We start from the raw sequence: 12,456 nt of genomic DNA on the forward strand, positions 1-12,456 counted from the left end.
AGAAGAAAAAAAGCCGTTTCTAGCACAGTACCTGGCACATAGTAGGCACTGAGCAAGCATTGCATGATTAATAATAAGATTGCTCCAAAGAAATGAGATTTTCATATCAGGGGTCTTCCTGGCTTGTGCACAAAGTCTTGGGAGTTTCAGCACACACTTTAATTTGCTGGGGTTCGTGATAAGAGATCTTTAGACTAAAGAATTTGCTCTGACCCCAGACACTCCTCCACCAACTTCTATGGGAGGGTGTTGGCCATAGTCTGGTCAGCAGAGGGAACCATCCTGATTTCTGGTCTGTGCTTGTGTCATCCCCAGGAATCAGGCTGATATGTGAAGCACCCGTAGTGACCCGGGAGTGGGTGCTGGACAGTGTTGCCTGCTATCAGCGCCAGGAGCTGGACACCTACTTGATATCCCAGACCTCCTCAGACTGCTGCTGATGCTAGCTGGCAGTAAGTGGAAGCTTGGTCTCCATGTAGCCTTCCAGGGCCAGCCCAGGGAGCCAGCTTCCCGGGCACAGATGGCTCCTTTCACTTGTCCTGGCCTTCTGCAGTCCTGATTACGAAAAATTTTGTCAGTCAACCTGGAAAGGGCTTCTGGATATATGTGTGTGTGCCTTTTTAAAAGACTTTCTGCTTCAGTCTCCCTTTTGAAATCTGCCCTGAGCGCAAAATGTGGTGATTTGTCACCTGCAAAAGAATTTAAAAGCAGATTCTTCACAAAGAGAGAGAGCAAGATGCTGATTCATTATTTATCACGACAGCCATGTCCCTGCATATTTACTCCAGGGAAGCTTAGACACAGTCATTTGTGAAGTGGACACCAGATTTGGGGCTTAAGGTTTGGGTTTGCTCAGCCTCCTCAGGTTCGTTTGTTTCCCTGGTTTAGCTGATGTAAAATGTGGAGAGGGTCAGGCTCAGGGCCTTCGATGGGGGAGGCTTCCTAAGGATCAGTGGCGTGTCCCTAGGTGATTCTGAGCCACGTGGAGGCGGCTCTTTGTTTCCTAAGTGTCCTGGTGAATCATTTCAAAAAGAATCTAGGGGGACAGAAATGGTGTGACTGAAACTTTAGGGGTGTGATGTGCAGATGTTGTGGTGAAATACCCTTGAAAATCTGGCCTCCAGCTGATTAATCCCTAAAGAAACTTAGTACTGCTGTGCTGGGCCTCAAAGGAATCACTTGTGTAATTCAGCACTGGTAATAAATAAGGTATTTATGACCACAGCTCTGATATATAACATTTACTTAAAAGTATAAGATCTCTGATATAAATATTTCATGGCTGTAAAATGACAGATCCCAACAAGAGGGGCGATACTGCTTTCCTTGAGGTGAAAAAGATGCTGAATCATATAGCTTCATAAATAATTTTCTTTGCTGAAGAAAGAGAAAGTGTTTCCATAAACTCATTATCCAAGACCATTTCTAGCCATTGGAAAGACTAGTCCTTCCCTAGAACTCCACCGTACCCAAGCAATCATGACTTGATTGTGCAAAGTATGTTTTGTAAATATTGTGATACTCGATAGCAAATAAATTTGATGGCAAATGCTTCTCCTAATTTAGACTGTGATTGCTGTCATGGCTAGTCATCATCTCATTTGTCTTCACACCATCCTTTGGAGGGAGGAAGCATTTCCCCAACAGTAACAAGGCAGAAACTTTCTTGTGCCATTTACTGTAATGACTAAGATATCCTGAGGCAGGGACCCATCATTAGTGCTCAGAGCAGTCCCCACCCACCTGATGATGGTCATAGCCTCAGGCCTTAAATCATCTTTGGAAAGGTGTTGGAATGAAAATGGACCAACTGTAGAAATGACAACTTCCCACTTCCCTCATTTAGAGCCCAGATGAGAGCTAGAAGAGCTCTGGACTGTAACAAGAATAAAGCCCCACCTGTCTCGCTTTAACTTGTGATATCTTGGCCCCAAAGCCAAGTGCCCCTTCCCACACCAAGCTATGCCTTCTCTCCACCATCTTGCCTTCCAAAGGAAATTCACATTCTCTTGGTAGCCAAGATAGCTGAGCATCACCTTCAGTTTGGCTGTTGTTCAGCTGTGTTCAACTTTTTATGGCCCCATCTGGGGTTTTCCTGGCGAAGATCCTGGAGTGGTTTGCCAGTTCCTTCTCCAACTCACTTTACAGATGAGGAAACTGAGGCAAACAAGGTTAAGCGATTTGCCCAGGGTTACACAGCTAGTAGGTATTTGAGGCCAGATTTGAACTCAGGATGATGAGTCTTACTGACTCCAGGCCCAGTGCTCCATCCACTGAACCATCTAGCTGTCTCAGCTTGAGCTACTTATCTCTCCAGACCACACTAACTTACAATCTATCTTGTAGTAAGATTTAAGCCCGGGGCAGCTAGGTGGCAAAGTGAGTAGAGCGCCAGCCCTAGAGTCAGGAGGACTTGAATTCAAATTCGACCTCAGACACTTGACACACTTAGCTGTGTGACCTTGGGCAAGTCACTTAACCCCAATTGCCCTGCCTTCCCCCTTCCAAAATTTTATATATATATACATACATATACATACATATATATATATATACTATCATATATATATATATATATATATATACACATACATATATATATATATATATATACACACATAAAAATATATTTAAGCTCTTAGCATTTCTGTTACTGGTGAGGAAAGGAATGAAGCTGTGTAGCCAACAGCTGCCTCTTTTGACACTGGGCCTGATTTCAGTCCCAGAGCTTAGGATAACTGGCCCTCTTGGAATGGGGAAGTGGGGAGTGAGGTTTACTCCTTATCCTTATAGACGGATTTTCATAGAAAAGTGATCAACCAACCTTAATAGCTAGTACCTATACACTACCTACTATATACTATGTGTCAAGCACCATGCTAAGTGCTTTACAGATACTTCATTTAAACTTGGAGGTAGGTGCTATTGTATAGGGAGATTAAGGTAAATGGGTCACACAGTCAATGTCTGAGGCTGCATTTGAACTCAGATCTTACTGACTCCCGGTCCAGTGCGCTGTCCACTAGGCCACCTAGCTTATATCCCTCTAGTATTTACTACCCTCTCCAAAGGGCAGAGAAAACCTGCTGTAAAAGTCAATCTACTAGGAATAAAAGCCCTTTAAAATGTTTTCAATGCAGAGGCTCAGTGATAAACTGTCTGTTGTCCAAAGACTAGACTAGCTAAGTTTGGAAAGGCTCATCCCCAGGTTGACTGCAGGGCCATAAATTTTTCAGCCGCAGCATTTCCCAAATACCGTCTCCTAAGTCCTAGGAGAGCTGCTTTCTGCATCGAGGGAAGGAGGGAGGGCCCACACTAGATGAAATCTGGGACCCCACAATATAATAGTCTTGCTGTGAACATTTTGATTAAGCATCTCCTGGCAAACACAGCGAAGGAAGCCAAAGGAATGAATAAATATGACTCGGTCCCTGCCCTCCTGCAGTTTACAATCTATTAACCTATTCATCTAAACCTTAAGAGCCTGAAAATAATGCCTGCTGAGGGGGTGTCTAAGTCCCTAGCCCTCGCAGGATTCAACCTGAGTGTCTTGGCTCTGCATGCAGGAGACATTTAAAACGTGTTTATTGAATTTATTTTTTCAAACAGCCCTATTTTTGAGCATTATCAGGTGATAGGATAAGTTTTCTGCTCCTCTTGGACACCGACCTTGATCTTGACCTCCTTTCCCCCACCTCTTTGCCATGGGCACGGCAGCCCCCTCCTCAGCCAACTCTGACCTTGCTACCTCTCACAAAAAACCAAGCCCATGCAACCACAGCTGGCAAGGAAGGGGGGAGAAGAGGGAGGATTATTGTGCCTGAGCAGGGAGGGAGGCAAGAAAAAAGCCCAGGCAGATTATCTCTCTCCTAAAAAATGCGAGCAGTGTAGCCAACAAAGTATCTGCTCCAAACAGTCAGGAGAGAAAAGAAAGGAATCAGTGTTAGAGCTGGCCAAAATGTGTCCCGTGAAGGCTGGGAAGGACAGATAAGGGCAGCCCCAGAGGCTGAGGCAGAGAAGAGCCAGGGCACCAGGAATGGAAGGGCTTCCAGGAAGGAAATCGGGGAGCGAGCCCAGGAGGGGGATGGGGGGGCGGTGGACGTAATGACTGAGATGGCAGAGAGAGGCACTGCCCTGCCCCCCAACCCCCACCTTCACCTACATTTCAATACTGTCTCTGAACATAATTCCCCAGACATCCCATAAATTTGCTTGCAACAAGAAAAAATAAAAGAATTCACTTGGCCAATTAGATAATAATGAAGACTGGGGAGACAGCCAGCTCCCGCTGATGAGAAGGGAACATCAAGGAAGCCCTCCTCAGAACCAGAGCTGGCAGGTCAGGGAACAAGGGGAACAGACAGCATCAGGAGGTCATTTGGGACAGATCCGAGATTAATAACAGTAATAATAATAGCTAACATTCATATAGGGCTTACTATGTGCCCAGCACTGTGCTGAGCATTTTACAATTATCTGATCCTCACAATAATCCTGGGAGATAGGTGTTATTGCAGATAAGGAAACTGAGGCAAACAGGTTAAGTGACTTGTCCAGGGTCACATGGCTAGTAAATATCTGAGGTTGGATTTGAACTCAGGTCTGTCCTGACTCCAGGGCAGCTAGATGGCTCAGTGGAGAGAGTGCTGGGCCTGGAGACAGGGAGACCTGAGTTCAGATCTGTCCTCAGACAGATCTGAGTTACTAGCTGTGTGATCCTGGGCAAGTCACTTAACCCTGTTTGCCTCAGTTTACCCATCTGTAAAATGGCAAACTACTCCATTATCTTAGCAAACGAAAACAAAAAACAACCCAAAATGGGTCCTGAAGAGTCAGACATGACTGACAACAGTCTTCCTGCCTCCAGTCCCAGAGCTCTATCCACTGCACCACTTTTTTATCTCTCTTCACCTAACTCCTATTCTCAGCCTTAAGGATAGTAAGCAGTGAAGAACCTACATTTATCTCCTAGTTCTTCTCATGGTTTTGACCCTGAGTAGTACAGGAATAAATGGCTTAACCTGAATCTAGAAATTGGAGTCTGAGCAGCTAGGTGGTACAGTGGATAGAGTTCCCTGCCTGGAGTTGGGAAGACTTAGCTTTCTGAGTTCAAATCTGGCCTCAGATATTTTCTAGCTGTGTGACCCTGGGCAAGTCACTGAACCCTGTTTGCCTCGGTTTCCTCATCTGCAAGATGAACTGAAGAAGGAAATGGCAAAGTATTCCAGTGTCTCTGCCAAGAAAACCCCAAATGAGGTCACAAAGAGAACAACAAAGAAATTGTAGTGTTAACTGAGGCCTATTTTTGTTTAGAAGAGAAAGGACCCTGGCTGATTAAAGTGGGGGAGGGAAGCACAGGGGGGACTGGTAAATGGTTCTAATATTTGCAAGGCTTCATGCAGCAGCCATCTTCCCTTTATTCCAAACAGCTCTTTTAAATAAGAAGAAAGGGAGAATATTTAATTACAATAGTAACTCCCAAGTAGAGAGGCCACACTGTTTAAATACATACAGACAGATATGCAAAAGGAGAGGTTAGATGTCTAGCTAGAGGTTTAGGTGGTGGTTATTATTTAAATCATTGTGAAACCACAGCTGTAGCCTCTGACTCCGGAGGAGAAATATGCAAATAAAGATTTTTCTTAAAAGGCAATTACAGACAGTCCCTCAAGGTAAGGAAAACAAATAAAACAAATTATTTTGTAATTTATCTTTATCAACTGGTCGGGCCTATCTGAGGCATTCACGTACCCTGTGAGGCAGGCCTGGCAAAGAGAAAAGGATAATGGAAATGGAGAAGGAGGCAGAGATGGAAAAAGCGCCCCATCTTTTAAGTTCTAATTCAAATGCTTCTTCCCAGAAGCTGTGTTTGTTGTTCAGTCACGTCCGACTCTCCGTGACCCCATTTGAGGTTTTCTTGGCGGAGATACCGGAGTGGTTTGCCATTTTCTTCTCCAGCTCATTTGACAGATGAAGAAACTGAGGCAAACAGGTTTAAGTGACTTGCCCAGGGTCATACAGCTAGTAAAGGTCTGAGGCCAGATTTGTACTGACTGAGTCTTCATCCACCATACCACCTAGATGCCCTTGTACCAACCTACACCAGCTACGAGTTGGAATTGACTTTTTCTTTCTCAGAACTCCTATAATAGCACTTTGTACCTAGAATGAACGGATGGAGAGATAGAATGGCTCTTTGTGGATCGTCCAGTGAAGAAGCTAGGTGACCACAGTGGATAGCATGCTGGGTCCTGCAAAGGACTTCTGTGTTTTTGCCAAGAAAACTCCAAATGGGGTCATGAAAAGTTGGACAAGACTTAAAAACAGCTTGTGTGAATCCTTCATCTAAGTCTTTCCACAGGTTGATCTCTTTTATGCCAGTTTTAAGACTACATACATTTACGTCCCTGGACCTCTGATCTCTGTAGGTAGATCACTACCCATCCCTACCTTATTTCCCTGCCTCCTGATTCTAGTCTTTGTGGGTTGGGCCATCAATCCTTGGCCAAGGACCCACTCACTCTACATGCTGATGGCCCTCCTCTAGATCCCTTTGCACTCTCTAAATGTGGGCCAAAAGAGCACAAGAGCTGTTCCCCACTTATCTCCTGCTCCCATCAAAGGACTGAACTGGCCCACTGCCTCTTCTGGGTCATGAGTCTAGGGGTAGATAGCTGGCACAGTGGATAAAGTGCTGGGCCTGGGGTCAGGAAGACCTGAGCTCCAATCCAATCTTAGCACTTACTATGTGACCTTGGGCAAGTGACTCAACCTCAGTTTCCTCATTTGTAAAATGGAGATCATAAAAGAAATGGCAAACCACTTCAGTATCTTTACCAAGAAAACCCCAAATGGGTTCTTGAAGAGTCGGATACTACTGAACAGCAATAACTACCTACCTCCTAGGGTTTTTGTGCAGATTAAATGAGATGATTGTAAAGCAGTTAGCACAGAGTAAGAGCCATGTAAATGTTAGCTATTGTTATTATTAATCTCCTATCCTACACCCCTTCTTCAGTGTAATTCTAAATGAGTAATATGCAGCCTCAAGCCCTTCCTGGGTGACTTGCAGCTGGAACACTTTTAATAAGGAGGGTGTGTGACTTCTGTGACTCAGGGCCCTACAGCATCACCAGAAGGATACTGATATTTAAAAAGAAAGGCTTTTGCTTCAAGGAGATAAGTGTCTTGGGCCAGATTTGAACCAGGGAAGATGAGTCTTGCTGATTCCAGGCCCTGCACTCTGTGCATTCTGGCGCCACCTAACTGCCCTGAATTCACTCTTAGCCCAGGTATTTACTCAAATGGCATTGTAAGAATGGTAGGTACAAAATATTTCTCCCGATAAAACTAGGAGACACTCCCAAAAATACATATTGTATTCATCGGGATAGGGGGCATGATGGTACATAACCAGAAAGAACAATGGTGGTGAGATACTTGTGTAGGGGACCTGTGGTTGAGGCAACTTACTACTCCAGAATTTGATGACATCAATGTCCTTACAAAATTCACAGCTGGCAGGTAGGTGATGCAATGGATAGAACACTGGTCCTAGAGTCTGGAGGACCTGAGTTCAAATTTGAACTCACTAGCTGTGTGACCCTGGGCAAGTCACGTAACCCCTATTGCCTCCAAAAACAAAGTTCACAGCTGTACTGGGCAAATTGCTGCAGTGCTAGCCTGGGCTTGACTCTCAAAGGGCATAAAGTTTCTTCTGGAGAGGTTTCTCAGCTTGGCTTGCTCCTGAATGGGTCAGTTGGTATATTCCTGTGCCCATATCCTCAGCCTCTCTCGGGTCCTCAGCTCTGAGGCTTGCCATCCCCCGTGTAGGAGGTGGGAGAGCAAAGGCTTAGCCTTTCCTTTTGATAAATCTTCCTGCTTCAGGGACAGGTCCCCCTCGTGAGGGACTTTGGCCAAACCTATGGTGACCACCTATCACATTTCCCGAATCTTCATCTCTGCAGGCCAGGTTACCTAACCAGACAATGGCCATTTGTCAAGTACTCACTACAGGTATACCTCAGAGATATTGTAGACTCAGTTCCAGACCTCCTCAATAAAGCAAATATCACAATAAAGGGAGTCCCATGAATTTTTTGGTTTCACAGCGTATATACAAAGTTTACACTATACTGTGGTTTATTAAGTGTGTAATAGTATTATGTCTAAAAAAACAACGTACCTACCTTCATTAAAAAATACTTTACTGCTAAAAATGCTAACCATCATTTGAGCCTTCAGTGAGTGGTAATTCTTTTGCTTGTGGAGGGTCTTGTCTCAGTGATGATGGCTGCTGACTGATCAGAGTGGTGGTTGCTGAATGTTGGGATAGCTCTGGCAATTTCTTTTTTTTTTTAATTAGATTTTTTATTTTTAGTCTTCAACACTCAGTTCTACACGTTCTCTGGCAATTTCTTAAAATAAGACAACAATGAAGTTTGCCTCATCGATTGACTCTTCCTTCACTTGAACACTTAGAGGCCATTGTAGGGTTATTAAGTGGCCTAATTTCAATATTGTGTCTCAGGGAATAGGGAGGCTGGAGGAGAGGGAGAGAAAGAGAGTGGGGGAAGGGTGGGGAGAAGAAGGCCAGTGGGGGAGCAATCAGAACACACATATTTGTCAGTTAAGTTTGCCATCTTATACGGACGATTTGTGGTGTCCCAAAACAAGTACAACATTAAAGATCACTGATCACAGATCACCATAACAGATATAATAATAATGAAAAAGTTTGAAATGTAAGAATTACCAAAATGTGACACAAAGACATGATGTAAGCGGGCATCGTTGGAAAAATAGTGCTCGACGCAAACCTTCGATTTGTAAAAAACCCCAAAAAACCATGATATCTACAAAGTTCAATAAAACAAGGTATGCCTGCACAGCTAGATGGCAAAGTACATGTGCCCTGCCTGAAGTCAGGAAGACTCATCTTCCTGAGTTCAAATCTGGCCTCAGATACTTAACTAGCTATGTGACCCTGGGCAAGTCACTCAACCCTCTTTGCCTCAGTTTCCTCATCTGTAAAATGAACTGGAGAAGGAAATGGCAAAGTATTCCAATATCTCTGCCAAGAAAACCACAAATGGAGTCACAGAGAGTTGGACACAACTGGACAACCTGTATACAATATACAAAGTATACAATTCTGAAGCTCATTGTTATTTTGGTGTTTTTTTTTAACTCTTTTTTCAATGCAAAGGAGTGGTTGGGGGTAAAAAAAAAAAAAAAAAAGAAGCAATCTGTATCCTGGAAGCCAATTGTCTTCAGCTGGGCTTTTCATACATAAGCCAATGAGTTACTCAAAGCCTGAATCCGTTGTTTCTTAAACTATGGGTCAAGACCCCATATGGAGTTGAGAAAAATTTGGCAACAGTAAGGTTTCTGAACACACAATGACCAAAAATTAATTCAAAATCAAACATGTAATGAATCTGAGGTGTCTCTGGAAGCACTTGCCGGTGTTGCATCATGCAACTTCACTACAGCCTTGGTTCTGAACACAAAGCATGTGCACTTTGCACTGCACACACCCTTAGGCCACACAACACCAACAACACTGAGGGATCGGGGGTGGGAAAAATTTAGGAAGCCTTGGAAACCACTCACGACCAAAAGGGCCTCACCTTCTACTAAGTACAGATGCACTCAAAATCTCCTTGTCTCTATAACTTGCCCAAACAACCTGCAAATGTTGCTGAAGAATGAAAACAGACAGGCCTGCAGACCTTTATTAAAGCTGTTGATAAAAATATTAAACAACCCGGAGTAAAGCAAATAGACCTGGAGTGCTCTACCATAGACTTCCAGCCACATTGATGGGAAACCATTGACATCTGCTCTGACATGAACCAGTCAACAACGTCCAAATCTACCTGATTAGAGCATCATCTAGGCCACATTTCTCTATCTTGTCCACAAGAATGGCCTGAGAGATTCGGGCAAATGCTTTGTTAAAATCTCAGTAAACTATATATCATTCTATTAACTGTCAAAAAAAAAAAAAGAAAGAAATGAAGCTAGTCTGGCATGACCTGTTCTTTTGTTTGTGTGTTTTTTTAACTTTTATTTCAGTTTTAAAAATCTTTTTTCTTCTGTTGCCCCTCTCCCTGCTCTGCATTTAAAAGAAAAAGAAAAAACAAAAACAAAACCTTTGTAGTTGATATTCATAGTCAAACAAAACAAATTCTCTCATTGGCCATGGATAAAAAGTATTTATGGTATGGCCTGGTCTTGATCAATTATTATAAGCACTAGTTCCTTTTCTGTATATGAATATAAATCATCCCTTTAATAATATGCTCTAGAAAGATGGTTCTCCAACCTTTTGGTCTCTAGACCCCTCACACTCAAAAATTTTTGAGGACCTGATAGAGAGCTTTTGTTTATGTGGGTTCTATCTATATTTATAGTATTAAAAATTAAAACATACTAGTGTTATTATGAAAATTGACACCTGGTATATGATTGTGATGGAATACTATCGTGCTTTAAGAAATGATGAACTCAGTTCTTCTCAACAATACGAGGTTCTAAGATAGCTCCAAAAGTCTCATGATGGAAAATGCTATGCACATCAAGAGAAAGAATTACAGAGTCTAAATGCAGCCAGAAGCATACTATTTGCTCTCTCTCCTTTTTGTTTTCTTCTTTCTTGTGATTCATTCCATTGGTTATAATTCTTCTTTACAACATGACTAATGTGATAATACGTTTAATATGAATGTATATTTAGAGCCTATATCAGATTACACACCTTCTTGGGGAGGGTGAAGGGGAGGGAGGCGGGAAAATTTAAAACTCAAAAGCTTGTGGAAATGAATGTTCTAAACTAAAAATAATTAATTAAACTAAAATTAAAAATAAAAAAAAGAAAGATCCAAAGAGTGCAATAAAAGGATTTGAGATGAAAGGGAGAAAGGAAGGAAGGAAGTGGGGAGAGAGAGAGACAGAGACAGAGAGAGAGAGAGAGAAAGAAGTGGTGAGGAGGATATTCTCCAAAAAACCTGGAAAGACTTCCATGAACTGATACAAAGTGAACTGAGCAAAACCAGGAGAATATTGTACACAATAACAGCAATATTCTACAATGATCATCTGTGAATGACTTAGCTATTCTCAGCAATACAAGGATCCAAGACAATTCTGAAGGACCTATGATGAAAAATGCTATCCACCTCCAGAGAAAGAACTGATGGAATCTGAATGCAGATCAAAGTATACTGGTTTTTTACTTCATTTTTCCTGGGGGGGGGGGGTTGTATCTGTTTTCTTTCACAATACGACTAATATGGAAATAGGTTTTTCATGACTGTACATATATAACCTTTATCAAATTGCTTGTCTTGTCAATGAGAGAGGAGGAGGGCTGGGAGAAAATCTGGGACTCAAAATTGTAAAAATTAAAAGTTAAAAATTGCTTTTACGTGTAACTAGAAGAAAGTATTAAAATTAAAATGCTAAAAAAGAAAGGAAGGAAGGAAGAAGGAAAATAGACACCCTGAAATGGTCTTAGGAACCCCCAGTGGTCCCTAAATCATAGTTAGAGAATCACTGCTTTAGAATTTTCCCACAGACAGTAAGCTTAATAGCCCATAATTTGCAGACTCTACTGTCTATGTTTTCTGTTTTTTCTCTCCAGATATTACTTACAGTAGCTCTACAATATAATCTACCAGTTCTTTTTGTACCCTGGGATGTCAGTCATCTGAGCATGGTGGGTTTTTTTCCTGTTTAATAGTTTTTTATTTTTTCCAATTTACATTTAAAGATAGGGTTTTTTTTGGTATAATTCCTTTTATTTTTTTTATTTCTTGGTAGTATGAACCTAGTAGTGAATCAAAGTATATTCACAGTTTGATAACTTTCTGGATGTAAGTCCAAGCTGCTTTCCAAAATGGCAGAACCAATTTACAGTTTCACCAACAATACATTAGTATACCTGTTTTCCCAAGTCCACGCCAACATTTATCATTTTCCTTCTTTGTTATCTTTGCCAGTTTTATAGGTGGTAGAGGAACCAAAATTGCATTAGTTACATTCTTCCATTTACTAGTGATTGAGGGTATTTTTTTTACATGACTATAGATAGCTTGAATTTCTTCCTTTGAAAATCCCCTTTTTATATCCTTTAACAATAAATTGTTGTTAGTCTTGTAAATTTGAACCAATTTTTTTAAAATCATGGAAATAAAACCTTTATCAGAAAAAACTTATTACAAAGATTTTTCCCCAGTTACCTATTTCTCTTCTAATTTTTAGTATATTAAATTTGTGCAAAAATTTTTTATTTTAAATAATCATATTGTCCATTCTATTCATCTTTTAACTTCTTTCTTGTTTATTTATGGTTAAGTTTATCTAGGTCTGAAAGGGGAAAGTTGAAGTCACCCACTGTCAATTTCCTCCTGCAACTCATTTAACTTTTCCTTAAGAATTTGGATGCTATAC

At 41.7% G+C, this 12,456-nt stretch overlaps 1 protein-coding gene across 1 annotated transcript in view; it reads left to right on the forward strand.

The window, feature by feature from the left end:
- Window positions 1-1,524, forward strand: part of BRCA1 (BRCA1 DNA repair associated) — a 67,323-nt gene extending 65,799 nt beyond the window's left edge. Inside the window, exon 22 of the mRNA XM_036758028.1 lies at window positions 316-1,524. Coding sequence (XP_036613923.1) covers window positions 316-440 — 125 coding nt within the window. The 3' untranslated portion in view covers window positions 441-1,524. The remainder of the gene's footprint in view (window positions 1-315) is intronic.
- Window positions 1,525-12,456: the final 10,932 nt, after the last annotated feature.

The sequence above is a fragment of the Trichosurus vulpecula genome, chromosome 4, assembly GCF_011100635.1.
Source record: "Trichosurus vulpecula isolate mTriVul1 chromosome 4, mTriVul1.pri, whole genome shotgun sequence".
NCBI classification, from domain to species: Eukaryota; Metazoa; Chordata; class Mammalia; order Diprotodontia; family Phalangeridae; genus Trichosurus; species Trichosurus vulpecula.